This window comes from Astatotilapia calliptera, chromosome 15 (assembly GCF_964374335.1).
Source record: "Astatotilapia calliptera chromosome 15, fAstCal68.1, whole genome shotgun sequence".
Taxonomy (NCBI): Eukaryota; Metazoa; Chordata; class Actinopteri; order Cichliformes; family Cichlidae; genus Astatotilapia; species Astatotilapia calliptera.
The window spans coordinates 15,616,134-15,630,002 of NC_137436.1; the positions used below are offsets into that span (position 1 = coordinate 15,616,134).

Consider the following 13,869-nt stretch of genomic DNA (forward strand, 5'->3'; position numbering starts at 1 on the left):
TATTAGTCTTTTACTTCCACTTATTCGGGATCTCTCAGCTGCTTTGGGAGTTGAAAAAGTTCTGTGACCTCACGGTTGCCTTGATCTCTTTTGTGAGAATGAAGCAGAAGTAGAAAAAGTTAGACGTTGAGAGAATAAACACTTTGTCTCTAATTTCTACCGCTGGCCACAGATCAATCAGTAACTATTGAGTTTGCTCGCCTTTATTTACGTGGCAATGAAACCCACAGAATGGAGGTGAGAACAGCAGGTGAATGGGCGCCGTGAGTCTTTCATTCAGCGTCGATGTCTCTGATCGGACAGAGGTCTCGACATCAGGCTTTCCCATCCTTTGTTACGGTGCCTCTCTCCTGCTCCTGCTCTTCTTTCATGTCTCCCGTTTTTTTGTTCCCACAAACCCTCGTTTTATCTCGCTCTTTTCTCTCTCTGTCAGAGCGGCAGAGGCCGCTGTGAGGTACTGCTTTGCTCTTAGCCCCCCCAATCCCACCAGCGCTCTCCCACACAACTGCCACAATAATTCAATTCACTCCTCCCTATTCATACAATATTGCCAAGGCAGACTAATTCTCACGGTGGGTGTAAAAACATACATTATAGACATCAAACACCCGCACCCTAGACGCAGCAAGCGCTGATCCTGGCAGACTACGACAATAGACAAAATGAATTACCGGTATTTGTTTGAGTATGACCTCAGTACTCTGCCCACCGGAGCTCTGGGCTGCTGGGCTTTGGAACTGTAGCTGCTATTAACATTTGAATCTTTAGAAAACAGCTCATATGATAATTACATACACAAAAGCTGTAGAATCACCGCTGATGCAACTTGTACTTTGACACCAAAACATGTCAAAGTTGTTATTAAGATTTATCTCCAGTGCTCATAATTATAGATTATGACAAATTAAATATAATGCCATCATCAAGTATCCTAATGAGCTGTCAGGGCTACAGTAAGCCTCTATGAAAGACTAAATTATATTCTCTGTTGGCAATTTGGTGATGGGTAGTGTGGGTAGTGCTATTATATCACCCCTAAATGACTTTAATGGATGAATATTTGGTGACTGTGATGGTCATATCATGATCCAGATCACGCTCGGTGAGCACTCATGAAACAAAAAAGGTTATACCTTTCCTTTAGTGTACACCAGACCTTATATAGAAAATAGATCAACTCAGATATGTATAATATATATGAAAGGCCCGGGAAACTACAGTTTTGCTTTTCATATCAGCACATTTTAAAACTTGTTAGCATGTCATCTATTATGAGATTACCGCCAACACAAAAAAGGGAAAAAAGATGCTACTTCATGAGTAATAGATGATAGATTAAAAACAATCCAGGTAATTTTCAAAGGAACCAAAAAGCTTTAAAAAAGTTGAATAAAAAGAAAATATGCTGCTGTTTATACACTAGAGTCTCTTTAAGGACAGAAAAAATGTCAGTGAAAAATATCTGAAGCAGCTTTTTTTCATGTAGATTTTTGTATTATTGATTTTTTTTTTTATGTTTGTTCCAAAAGATATATTTTAGCCTGAGTTTACAATGAGCTGAGAGGTTTTAAATGTGCGCAGTCTAATATAAGCTGTTACAAAAAAAAGAAAAGGAAAAACAGAATACACATGACACAAGGCTTCATGGTAAATTCAACACTTGGGAACCCCTCTGTATCTGCAGTAGTGGCAGTGTTCCCACTTGCTTTTTTCCCCTCTCTGTACCTCTAATATTAAATCGCAGCAGGCCAGACCTGCTGCTTTTAGTCCGTGGCTTCCAGCTTTTCTGCAGCTCGCATCCAAAGGGAGCAGCGGGGCATGAGTGGTGGTGTGGTGGCTGAGGCACGTGAGGTCGGCTGGCAGTTGCTGGTTGCTCTGGGGACAAGCTGCCTTTCTATCCCCTCTTGGTACTCTCTCCATCAACCCTAGCCTTTCCCACCAGTGCCGCCCTCTTGCCTTTTCCTTTCAGTCCAACTTTCACATCTTACATCCACCAACCCCCCACTCTACAGACACACTTATAATGCCTTCCCCCACAGTGCTGATAGAAGCACACAGGCACTTTGTTGTAACATCACTACACAGTGGAGTGGCTATATCAAGAGCTGAGAAGGGAAGAGGGGGGAAAAGGAATAAAAACTTTGTTCTACCCAGCGCCTCATTTCAATAACCCTTTTCCCCAGCGATATGTAGGGAGAAAAGGGTGGGATATACGTGTGTAGGGAGGGGGGAACACAAAGAACTGTGATAGAGATGTGTGGAAAATGATGAGAGAATTGTGGGTATAGATCTATGCCTTGGGAACATGAGGAAGAAGTGAGGGAGAAGCATAAAAACGGGAAAACTCCTGGAGCAGAATGAACAAATGAAGACAGAAGAACAATCATAAATGAGCGGATGTGAGAAGATGGTAGAGATTTATGGGCTCAAAATGTGGTCATAAATATTTTGTACTTGTTAATCAGTTTTGTATGTGTAAACAGAATTTGTGTGTGCGTAAAAAAAGGTTTGTATGTGTAAAAAGATTTGTGTGTGCGTAAAAAAGATTTGTGTGTGGACTTTTGAAACTATTTTTCTTCCTTTCATCTGATTGGTCAATGTCATGTCAATCACAAATGTAACAATCCAATCAGAGAACAGATGGGTTTGGCTGTCGGAGGGGCACTTTTTTGAACTGCAGGTCCTTGAAGGGTAATACAGTTACATTTGTGATTGACATGACATTGACCAATCAGATGAAAGGAAGAAAAATAGGGTCAGAATTCGTACTTGTAACTTGCAGGTGATTTTTTTGGCTAAGTCCACGCACAAATCTTTTTTACGCACACACAAATCTTTTTTACACATACAAATCCTGATTTACAAGTACAAAATATTTATGACCACATTTTGAGCCCATAGAGATTGACTACGCTGGGATGAGTCACTGAATTTGAAAAAGAAAAGTGAAAAAGGAAGGGGCGGGGGGCTAAAAGAGGACGGGGAGAATGAGACACAGTGGCAGGGGTGATGAAAGGCAGAGAAGTTAAAAAAAAGCCCACAAAGAATAAGGACAGAGAGTCGGAGGAAGAAAGAGAGTGAGTGGAACAAGCCGGAGTGAGAACTAAAGCAGGACAGGAAAAGTGAGGAGACCTGGGAAGCTCGCTTGCAGCAAAATGTAAAGAAGAAAAAAGAGAAGTTATGAAGGCCGAGAAGCTGGCACAAAAGACTAGGAACATATGGATGTGAGAGTTATGAAGAGGATGACAGAACTAATGCAGGCTGACTTCAAAAAATATTAGAAGATATCTCTTAGCTTTTTTTTTTAAAATTTAATTTTATTTTGAACTACTTCCTTCACCAGGCGGAGTCAGTCAGTCTCGTGGGATGGAGCAGAATTTCAAGATGATCTCAGCAAAGTGCCTGGCACTCATTTCACATACTTTCAGATGACTGACAGCTTACTAGTGATTATGTGTCTTGTCCTAATATATAAAAATCCTCCTCCCTACTTCTAGACCAAGAGGGTTAAAACAACTGCCGAGATATATTCGCAAAGTCTCATTTGATCCAGGTTTGAAGTGGTGCAGGAAGGAATTATTTATGAGCCAAGAGGGGCTGGCAGACAGCACATGGATGTTGGTTGACTGAGTGCCTGACAGGGATACAGAGAAAAGTAAACAAGTAAATAAACAACTACATGTCTAACCCATTTCTTAGAAGGCTGCTATCAAAAGTGGCTTACAGTACTGTGAGCGTTCCCACAAAGGAGTGGCCCTCGTGGGAACGGATCTCGTCATACTTGTGAATGCTTTTCAACAATGCTGCGCTGGACAATAAGGAGTATCAAATCACTTTCAAGCATTGCGAGCCAAATCTCTGGAGGTGGCACAACACTAAGCATTAAGAATAAAAGCGAACACATTATCGATGACTGAAATCAGACCTGCTGATGACATATTTGGCAAAGATGCTCTCATCTCATCCGCACAGCTGATGCCAAGTTTCCTAAAAAGTAATATTTAAATATTTGTAACCTCGTAAATGTCAAATTTTAAGAGGACCGATAATTTTTCTGTTGTATATGTACTGTGACAGTGGCGGATGTTCATATTAAACAGGTTTTAACTAATGAGGTCATTGGATGTAAAAGTAATCCCTGTGAGATAAAAGTCAGGCTTCCGACTGCCCCAAATACTCAGTACTTTTATTCTTCTCCCGGGTTCGAATGATGCCAGAGATAGAGGATATCCTCAATAAGGTCACATGACTGTTTCCATGGGGCGACCGTGGCTCAGGGGGTTGGGAAGCGTATCTGTAACCGGAAGGTCGCTGGTTAGATCCCCGGGCTCTCTGTCCTGGTCGTTGTGTCCTTGGGCAAGACACTTTACCCCACCGTCTACTGGTGTTGGCCAGAGGGGCCGATGGCGCGATATGGCAGCCTCGCTTCTGTCAGTCTGCCCCAGGGCAGCTGTGGCTACAACTGTAGCTTGCCTCCACCAGTGAGTGAATGAATAGTGGCATTGTAAAGCGCTTTGGGTGCCTTGAAAAGCGCTATATAAATCCAATCCATTATTATTATTATTAAGCCCCACTCACTTGACGTTAAAACCTTCTGTTTGCAGTGGACAGCCAATCAAAAGAAAGGAGTCTTAACGGTAGGGAGAGGAGCTGAAATGGCTGCACCAAAGTCTAGTAAAAGATAACTAATGACCATTTTGAAATATGAACCATACAATGCTCTCCAATGCTCCGGGAGATGCCAAGAAGAAACTGTGGAATATCATAATGCTTCTGAAAAACATTTTCCCAAATTTTGTTTGTAAGCTCCCCTGAATGTTACATATGCTACTATAGTTTATAGTAAACAGGTAGTTGTAATGTATTCAGTATTATGAATTAGGGTTGGGCGATATGTACAAATTTTTCAACCGACAATCATCAGTCCAATAATCGACGATGGGCGATATGTTCGCGCACGCGCAGACTTTTTGATGGGCGGTGCAATGTAATCACGCACGGACTGATTTGCGCGTTTACAACACAAATGTCCAAACATGGACGAACTAATTTACCCCAAAAAACATTAGGGCTGTCAGACAACAGCTGTTAGAAGTTCTCTTTTTGGTTTGCTAACATTTCATGACAAGCAGGTAGCCACAGAAGGCCTTCATCTACATGTGCCAAATCCAAAATGCAAAGATTTTTCACTCAAATGATCATACAGTAAACTTTGAAATGCAGCATCTTAAATAGCTAAAAGAATAATAACAATAATAAAAAAGGATGCTTGAGCATAATTTCTCAACTTCATTGTGGAAAGCTACATACAACACATGCTAGTGGAATAGATTCATCTTTCTTTATGACTTCCTTCAGCATAACAACAAATAAAAATAGCCAGGCTTAACCTTTAGGTAACAAGGACTGATGAAGGTAAAAGAAAAGCTGCCAGGCCACTCGTTTTTAATACCGTTGTAAAGGTACCGCTTTCTTGTCAGGTTTGACTGATTCTGAAATCACACACACCTTTAGCATTTATTTATATTTATAAGTCAAAATATCAAATCAGTATTCTCCATGGATTTAGTAATAGGGCCATTACAATAAAAATGAGACACTCCGGTATAGCATGCGACTGCTATTAGAAAAACACTCAGTGATGGGTACTGAGTGATGACATTTCTTTAAATAGGCTGATTTGCATGAATATAAGATGTCTGAGTATTGACGGTGTGGTAATGGAAAAAGCGAAAGCATTCTAAGGGTGAAGGTAAGAGAAAATAAATAAATAAAAATAAGCAAACAAAACACGATTATCAAATTAAGTTAATTTTAATACTATTCTATTAACCTCATATTAACCTCACCCAAAGCAGTGTTTGTATTCCACCACAGCTCTCACAGCTATGTCTTTGTTTTCTCTCATTTCGTTTACTGTAGAGCAATGCTATAGAGAAAAAAAGCCATTATTACTTAGCGGCAAAGTAACGTGCACATACAGACAAGAAAGCTGGACATATTTACCCAATTATGGGGTGTTTGAAGCCCAGCTTGGCAGTGGTCTGCTGGATCTCCTTCTCAAGCCACGCCTGAGGACGCACCAGGTACTTGACAAACTGGGACACCCACCATACGGACGGGTCGCCGTGCAGACGCTGCAAGCGTGGGGCCAGGTCCTCGGGGATCGCAAGGGGCAGGTATGGAGGGCGAGGGTGGAGACTGTCCACTATGGGCAGCTCCACAACTTGGACGTCCTTATCATGGGCCTCACCTACATGGATCAGAGCAGAGGAGGTAGCTTTAAAACTTCAAGGGCTTTGTCACAGTTTCTCAAAGGCAAAAAACCCCCCAGCATGTTGCCTGAATACCAACTGAAAACCAAAAGATATTCCCTTTACACTGGAAGAAAGAAGAAGAGCATTAAATGAATACTTGAGTTTTTCCCTCACTATTCAAACTCTTACAGGCGAGTTCTTCCCCCAATTATTCTAATCAGGGGTTAAAGCATAGAAGAAATGCGGAATAATTTGCAAAGCCCTCTGTGGAAAATTTGTGACATTGGGCTATGCAAATACAAATTAATTCATTTCCCTTGAAAGGCTTTGGATCAAACAGAGGTTAGATTGAGAAACTGACCAATTAAGGTAAGAAAACAGTATATGAAATCTGGAGGAAAACCATATGGCCTAAAATAAAAACAGGCAGTCAATTAAAAACTAGGTCTCACATGACACTTATTTCATTCCAACAAGTCACGTCAGAATGTGCACTCTGTTCACTTTCTTGTTAAAAGTTTGGACAGGCTTTTACTAGCCAGGGTTTACGTGTAGGACTAGGTCCGAGTGCAGACTACCACAATAACCAAAGCTAATGCTCAAGGTCACAACTGCAAATGTCTCTGCTGCATCTTAGGAGATTCACATCATGGATGTGCAGCAGTGTGATGCTATCATGTCAGTATGGATCAATCTCCTCTAAATGTTTCCACAAAGAATTAAGCTAGTTCTAAAGGTAAACTGTGGTCAACCTGTTACTACCCACTACCATCACTTTTAACAGACTGATCAAGCAGTAGGGCTGGGCGATATGACCCAAAATTCATATCTCGATATTTTTTAGCTGGATGGCGATATAAGATATATATCTCGATTTTTTTTTTAAAGCCATAAGTTAAGAACAAAAAGAGAGTTCTTAGTCACACTGTGTCCCAGATGTCACACGGGCACTTTTATTTACATACAGCGTAGATGTACATGAAGAAATTACTCAAAAATAAATTATCAGCATTTATTAAATAATCATGGTCCATAAATAAAAGAAAACAATGTTGTTTTTGTGCATAACAAAAAGCTCACAATTGTGCAGTCAAAATGTAAACTAATAGACGCTGAGCGTAATAACAAAGAGACAGATTTCACAGCTGCACCACGTCTCTAAACAGGTGCCATTTGTGGTCCTTATACACACACAGTACGTATCACTCCGCGAGGCTCCTCCCCGGTAGCCGTAAGCCTCCGACATCAAGCCGTGCAGCTCCGTAGCTTAGCAAAGTCATATTAAAACATTTTTTGACAGATTGCTGAGCGCTGTGTACCACATAAAATCGGTTCGCGGTCAGTAAGCACAACCAGAATTCATACATAAGGCGCACTGTCGAGTTTTGAGAAAATGAAAGGATTTTAGGCCGTGCAGCCCCTCCGGGCTGCATGTCGTTAGCGCGGTTAGCTCGCTAACACGTTGACGCCGTCCAGCCCCACGCACGGGGCCATCCGCGGTAACTCGCTAACGGAGATTTTCCGCTTTCATCTTGTCATTGCCTGCAGGTGAAGCTATGGGGGACGCGAGGCCGAGTAACGTTGCGTAGAGACAAAAGTGGACGAAAGAGAGGCAAACCTGCGGCTCCACAAGTATAATTATAACGTAACATAGGCTATATCGATATAAACGATATTGCCACATCTTATATCTCGTATGAAAATATATCGATATTTTTAAAAAACTCGATATATCGCCCAGCCCTATCAAGCAGCAATGCTAAGATTTCAATACCTGAAACAAAAAACAGGTGAGAGGGGTACAGATGCATATGATATGCCTGGAAAAAATATTTCACAATAAAAATGTTTCTACTGACACACAATAGTATTCCATCTGAAATCGTTACAGGAACTGTTGAGTTTGCAGTGTAGCGCCTGGCGTGGACGTGTCAGGTAAGCTCTAAGAGTGCAGTTGTAATGCTTACAGATGTCAGCATGTTCTGCTATAATTAGTTGTCCTGCAATGGTTCCATCGCTCATTATATATTCCATGTTAAATTAGTGAGGCTGACAGTGAAAGCACTGGGTAGTTGGTTTAAAGACCATTCCTACCCATATGTTAACACAGAAAAGTGTGTGCAGGTGATCCTCTGGCTGTTACTTAAACAAAGAGTTATGGCAGAGAAACTCAATCTTGCTGATCTGTCTAAAGCGCCAAACGCTGCTCACTGCAGAATAACGAGTGAAACAAAGCAACTTGAAATAGCAAACAGCAGTAGAGACTGAAGGAAGTCTCTGTGCACATGAGATGACTATAACCAGCTTTTCTAAAAACTCTTGGAAATAAAAGCTTTTCAAGCCAAATGAAAGATGTAAATGATGCAGATACAAAACAATCAGCATTCCTTTCAGACTTTTTTTTGTCAACTTAAATGCTCACTCTATATACAGTATGATAGAGTGTCATAGTTTCTATATTAATTCCTATCCTGGTTCCACTATCAGTCCAAATCCTCAACCGTAGTGTGTCCAGCTTTGATGACTGACAGCTATTGTTCACCTCTCCTTGCTGAAAGGCCAAGTCAAGCTCCTTTCTGTCAAGGTTGTAGAGGGCCAGAGGGCTGAGGCAAAGATTTGGATTTGAGGGTTTGGGGAGAGAGGTTGAAGGGGTGGCTGGTGGTGTGGCACCCTTAGGCTAAGTCCTTCTTGGAAGAAGCCCTGAGCAGAAGGGTTGAGCACGGCTGATTATGAAGGTCACCTCTTTGGGAAATAAAGAGCCCCTGAGCACTGCCAGACCTCCCCTAGCCTTCAAGGCCAACTGCCTCTACACAAAGACACTTGCAGGTGCATGACACACACCTGCATGTGTGAACAAAAGTGGGAAATGCACACAAGCATGCAAACATGGATGCACCCAGTCACAAAAATGCCAGTGGGAACATGGACACATGAGCGTGCACGTGTACAGAAGCTTCTGAACAGTGGAACAAGGTTTGGTTTGACAATGATAACTAATGGAGACCCAAATAAAAAGGGAAATATGTATTCACACCCAAAAACACAGACAAAGAGCTCCAGCTAATCTCATCTCACCAGAAGGGATATGGCTGGCAGACACAACCTCCACTCTCTTTCAGTCTTAAAGCCTGAGCAGAGTTTGCGCGTAAACCCCGGATTTAGGTAAAAACAAGTTTGAGGCCTGTGTTCTGTCAAACTTAAGTGGCTTTTGTAACTGCCACAGACAGCCCCTAGTACAGCTGCAAACGCTGCTTCCATAGCACACTTCAAGATAAATGGCATAATGAGTCATTAAAAATGGCCTTTCACAGAAAGGGTACATAAAAAACATGTTAAAAACAAGGGCAGCAACAGAGGCTTCAATATGTGTGTGTGTGCGCATGCAGGAGCATGAACTGAATATAAATTGGTTGCAAGCATTAAATATTGAAAAGAAAAAATATTCCCAAGTCTGTCTTTGCTTATATAACAGAATTGGCACGATTCACATAAGGGGGAATGAGCATATTTCGAGGCCTTCACTTCTTGGCACAAATGTACAGATATGCAGTATGTCTTCCTCCCACAGCTACTTAATTAGACCACAAAGCTACTCTAAATTGTATCTCAACTCCAAAACCCCTACATTCATTTCCTGTATACATCATCACTTAGAGCACATGGGCCTGCACTGACACAGAATTCCTAAACTTAAGTCGCTGATGTATACAGAGCCTAATGAATATTTTATGAGATTAACATGGCTAAGAAACTTGAGCTGTGAGTGACACCATCCAGACTCAAAATATGGAGCCTCTCCATTCATAATACATTTGAGACTTAGTTTTTGAACTTGGAGATCTCTTGTTCCAGTCTATCCATGGCAGGGAACATTATGTTTCTCCTGCTGCTCTCAGACTTGCACATAAGGCAGTGATATCTCTACAAAGAACCTCAAAGGAATATTCTCTCTTTGGCAAATTAGCTCTTTGATCAACGAAGCATTGTTCCAAAAGAAGCCTGGTTTCCTCTCTATGCGTCGAGACTTTAGTCTGTTATACCAGATGAGTGACGGTGTTAAGCTCTCCAGCTGTCCACTGAAAACAAAAGTTGTGGCAGAAGAGCAACACGAACGAGTGGAATAAACAGTCAGCAGGGGTAGATATGGAAATGCATTATTTTTTGCCATTTCTTGCAAAGTTTAAGTGTTTAAGAACGGCAGCAACTCAGTCACAAAGTAGCACACCACGTAAAGCTACAGAGCGGTGGTTGCCTGGTGTATCATAGTTGTTAACACTCTGTTGACTCAAAAAGCGCAGTGTTTTCCAAACCTCCTCTGGCATTAACATCAGCACAACAACTGTGTGCCAGAAGCTTCACTGAATGGGTTTATGGTTCTATCCATATAGTCTTTTTCTGTAGTTAAAGGTCCTATCTGGTGTAAATTATGTTTATATTAACTGTCCAAAAGTTGATTCTGTTCATCGGGATGTAGCATTTTCAGTGGGAGAAACGTTTCGTCACTCATCCAAGTGAGAGGTCACTTGGATGAGTCCAAAACCAACAGAGAAAAGAGACTAGAAAATACTAATACTGTATATTGATCACTACCCCAATCCTTAAAAATTGTTATATTTTATATTAGGGCTGTTCGATATAATGAGATATATAGTTAGCACACACACACACACACACACACACACACACTTACTTTTTCATCGTTTTGATGGTCACTGTAGTGGCTATATTAATTTCTTAAAGTTCTCTCTTTCTCAAATATTTAATATAACCACACTACGGACAGACAAGAGCCTGTTTTTTATACGTTGTCGTTAGCAACAACGACGGTAAAACCATTGCGTGTCCGCTTGTTTAATTTCTACATAAACTCTCAGAATAAAGCTCAAGATCCTGTTGAGACCTTTCAAAATAAACTGAATCACGTGAAAGAGTATGCAGAGTGTTTACGGATGAGAAGCAAAAAAAGAGCCTATCCTTCTTTTTTTTCAGCTGTAGAACAAACCATAGAAGGCAACCCTGTATGTCCTGATTATTTCAGGGTGGATCGTCTTGTAATGTTTTGTTTTTTGTTTCCCATTTGCAGAAAGAAAATCAGCGGGTCCCATAATGACTTCGTTGCTATCTTTGATGTTTCCCGCAAGCATTATGTTTTCCTGATAGAAACACCCTGTCACATACGCATAAACCATAGATCCTCTCTAGGTCTATAAATGTCTCACGTCCTGGGGGAAAACACTTAACAGAAAGTGGGAGAACCATGTATAGATATATAAGGAAATTGGAATCGTGAAGGGCTGCTACACAATATACCAGAAAAGTCAATTTTACCACATAAACAGAAACAATACAAAGGCATAACTCAGTACAGGACAACCCAAAGCATGTTTCTACATGAATGTAAACACAAACAAGTGGTGACATTCACAACCAAATGATAAAGAACATTTTGAAGAGGAGAATTTGAGAGAAACAAAAGTAGAAAATAAAGTGTCCTCAAAAGGGAGCGCTCACTACCATCTGGGAATTCAGCTTGTATTGGCACTACTACAAGTTCTGAAGAGATCAGTATTCACTACATTAAACACTGTAATTGCACTGGCATGGGCAAACACTCCACTTAATTAGCGAGATATTCAATGTATATCTACTTATTAATCCAAGGCTTTAGCATCCCTTTGTGGTCTAGTGCCCCAAGGAAAGTACTTGCTTGCACTGTTAACAAAACAGGCATGACCACAGGCGTAGCCAAGTACCCAACAGGATTACATTAGCTATGCCCAGCTAGTTAGCTGGCTTGATTATCAGAAACTACTGCCTCTGCAAATTGCAGGCTTTTATAAGGACAACAATTCAGAATGCTAAAAGGCCTAAGGAGGGTAGTGACATTTGGAGGGAGCTGCCTGCTGATGTGCGCTGCCAGATGGCATATATGGATCTATAGGAGACTGTTTGCAAGACAAACTCCTACGAAATACATTAAAAAGTGGAAAAGGACACATGAAAGGCAGGAGAATAAGAGAGGGAAGGCAGAGGGAGAGCAGGAGATAAGAAGGGAGAGCCCAGGAGAGCACAAGTAAAATAATGCGATAGGAGAAAAATGAAGAGCTGAAAGGACATGGCGACGAGAACGAGGAGGCAGTGGAAGATAACGTGATAAAGAGGGAGGCAGGTACAGTCTCATAGTAACACTTCTAAGTCATAACTGAGCTCCTTTTACATATGCTCCGGTAATGTCAGCTTAGAAGTGGAAAAACAAACATATACTGTGGGACTCAGTCATATTAAAATTGCACTTTATAAAACGGTTGAATTCATTTATAAATGATTCTGCTGCCTGTGCATTAGTAGGGAGATCTTTTTCCTCCCAACAGCCCCATCAATCTTTGGCCTAAGGTATTCTGGTATCAGCTGTACATACAAACTAACTTTTGCTTCAACTGTGTTCACAATGAACTGGAAGTGTGCAGAATTCTAATGTCACGCAAAAATAACAACACCATGAATCAACAGCCATACTAGCATTGTCTGTATGTAAATCTGAAGGTGATGAGTACGACACTGGTTTTGCTGCCAGACTATTCCTTTGGCAAATGCCTAAAGCTGTGCTGGTATGGGCATTTCTACTGTTGCGAAAAATACAAATGTGAAATATGAAATAAGAGACTCGGGTTTAAAGCTATGCCCCAAACCTGCATGAATATTTATATTCCCTTTAAGTGTCCCCTGGCATATACGTAAAATGTCTTCAAAATATAAAAAAAAAAAAAATCAAGCATAGAATTAGTTCAGGCAAGATGAGCCAACTATGGCAGTCAGCCAATATCCTTCCACATGTACTATGGACAGAGCTCACCTGGAATATGTGCTATTTCAGGTCCCCCAGGCACACAGCCCTAGCACCAGTCAGCACATATCCGCCACTGGTTGCTAAGGGAGTATATATATTTCCTAACTGGTCGGCAAGTGGTTTCTGGAGGTTGAAGAGGGCGCTGCACCAAAAACCCTCTTGAGACCGCTTTGGTTGCTTAGCATATTGTCATGGTTTCTTGTTGTTTGCATGGAAGATGCCAACTTCTCTGGAAATGGCTGCTAAGGCTTAATGTGAAAGCAAATTTTCTATTGAATTTATTTATTTATTTAAAAGGGACAGTGCAGTTTAACATAGTTCAAGTGCAAGACATGAAACTGATGTACCGCACACAGGTTTATAGCTACTGCTAATTTTCGACAATTTTCGACAAGGAATACACATTTTTCTTGTGTGACTGGAGGTCGCCAGTTTCTAGGTTGATGTATCTGGAAGATGCTTTGCAATTGACCTCTACCCTTGTTCCTCCATTTCACGCTGTTTCTAACTTAATCATTAATCATGTCATTGTCTTTCCATGTTTGTGCACTGAAGGGCAGGGTGTACCAGAACAGAGCAATGGTGCTAAATGTAAAGTACCGCAGATGGAATAACAATCCTACTTTGATGAAAAATGGTCCATGGACTGTTTATAAATGAAAGAGATCCTGTTTATTTTCACTAACATACGTGTAAAAAAGCATTTTTACATTCAGCTAAAAATGAACTTGGTGTCAAAATAGATTTTTGACAGGAAAATGATGC

The 13,869-nt window shown here is 41.0% G+C and overlaps 1 protein-coding gene across 1 annotated transcript in view; it reads right to left on the bottom strand.

Moving 5' to 3' along the window:
- fut8b (fucosyltransferase 8b (alpha (1,6) fucosyltransferase)) overlaps window positions 1-13,869 on the bottom strand; it is a 97,629-nt gene that overhangs the window by 9,298 nt on the left and 74,462 nt on the right. Inside the window, exon 7 of the mRNA XM_026193886.2 lies at window positions 6,007-6,253. Within this exon, the coding sequence (XP_026049671.1) occupies window positions 6,007-6,253 (247 nt within the window). The remainder of the gene's footprint in view (window positions 1-6,006; window positions 6,254-13,869) is intronic.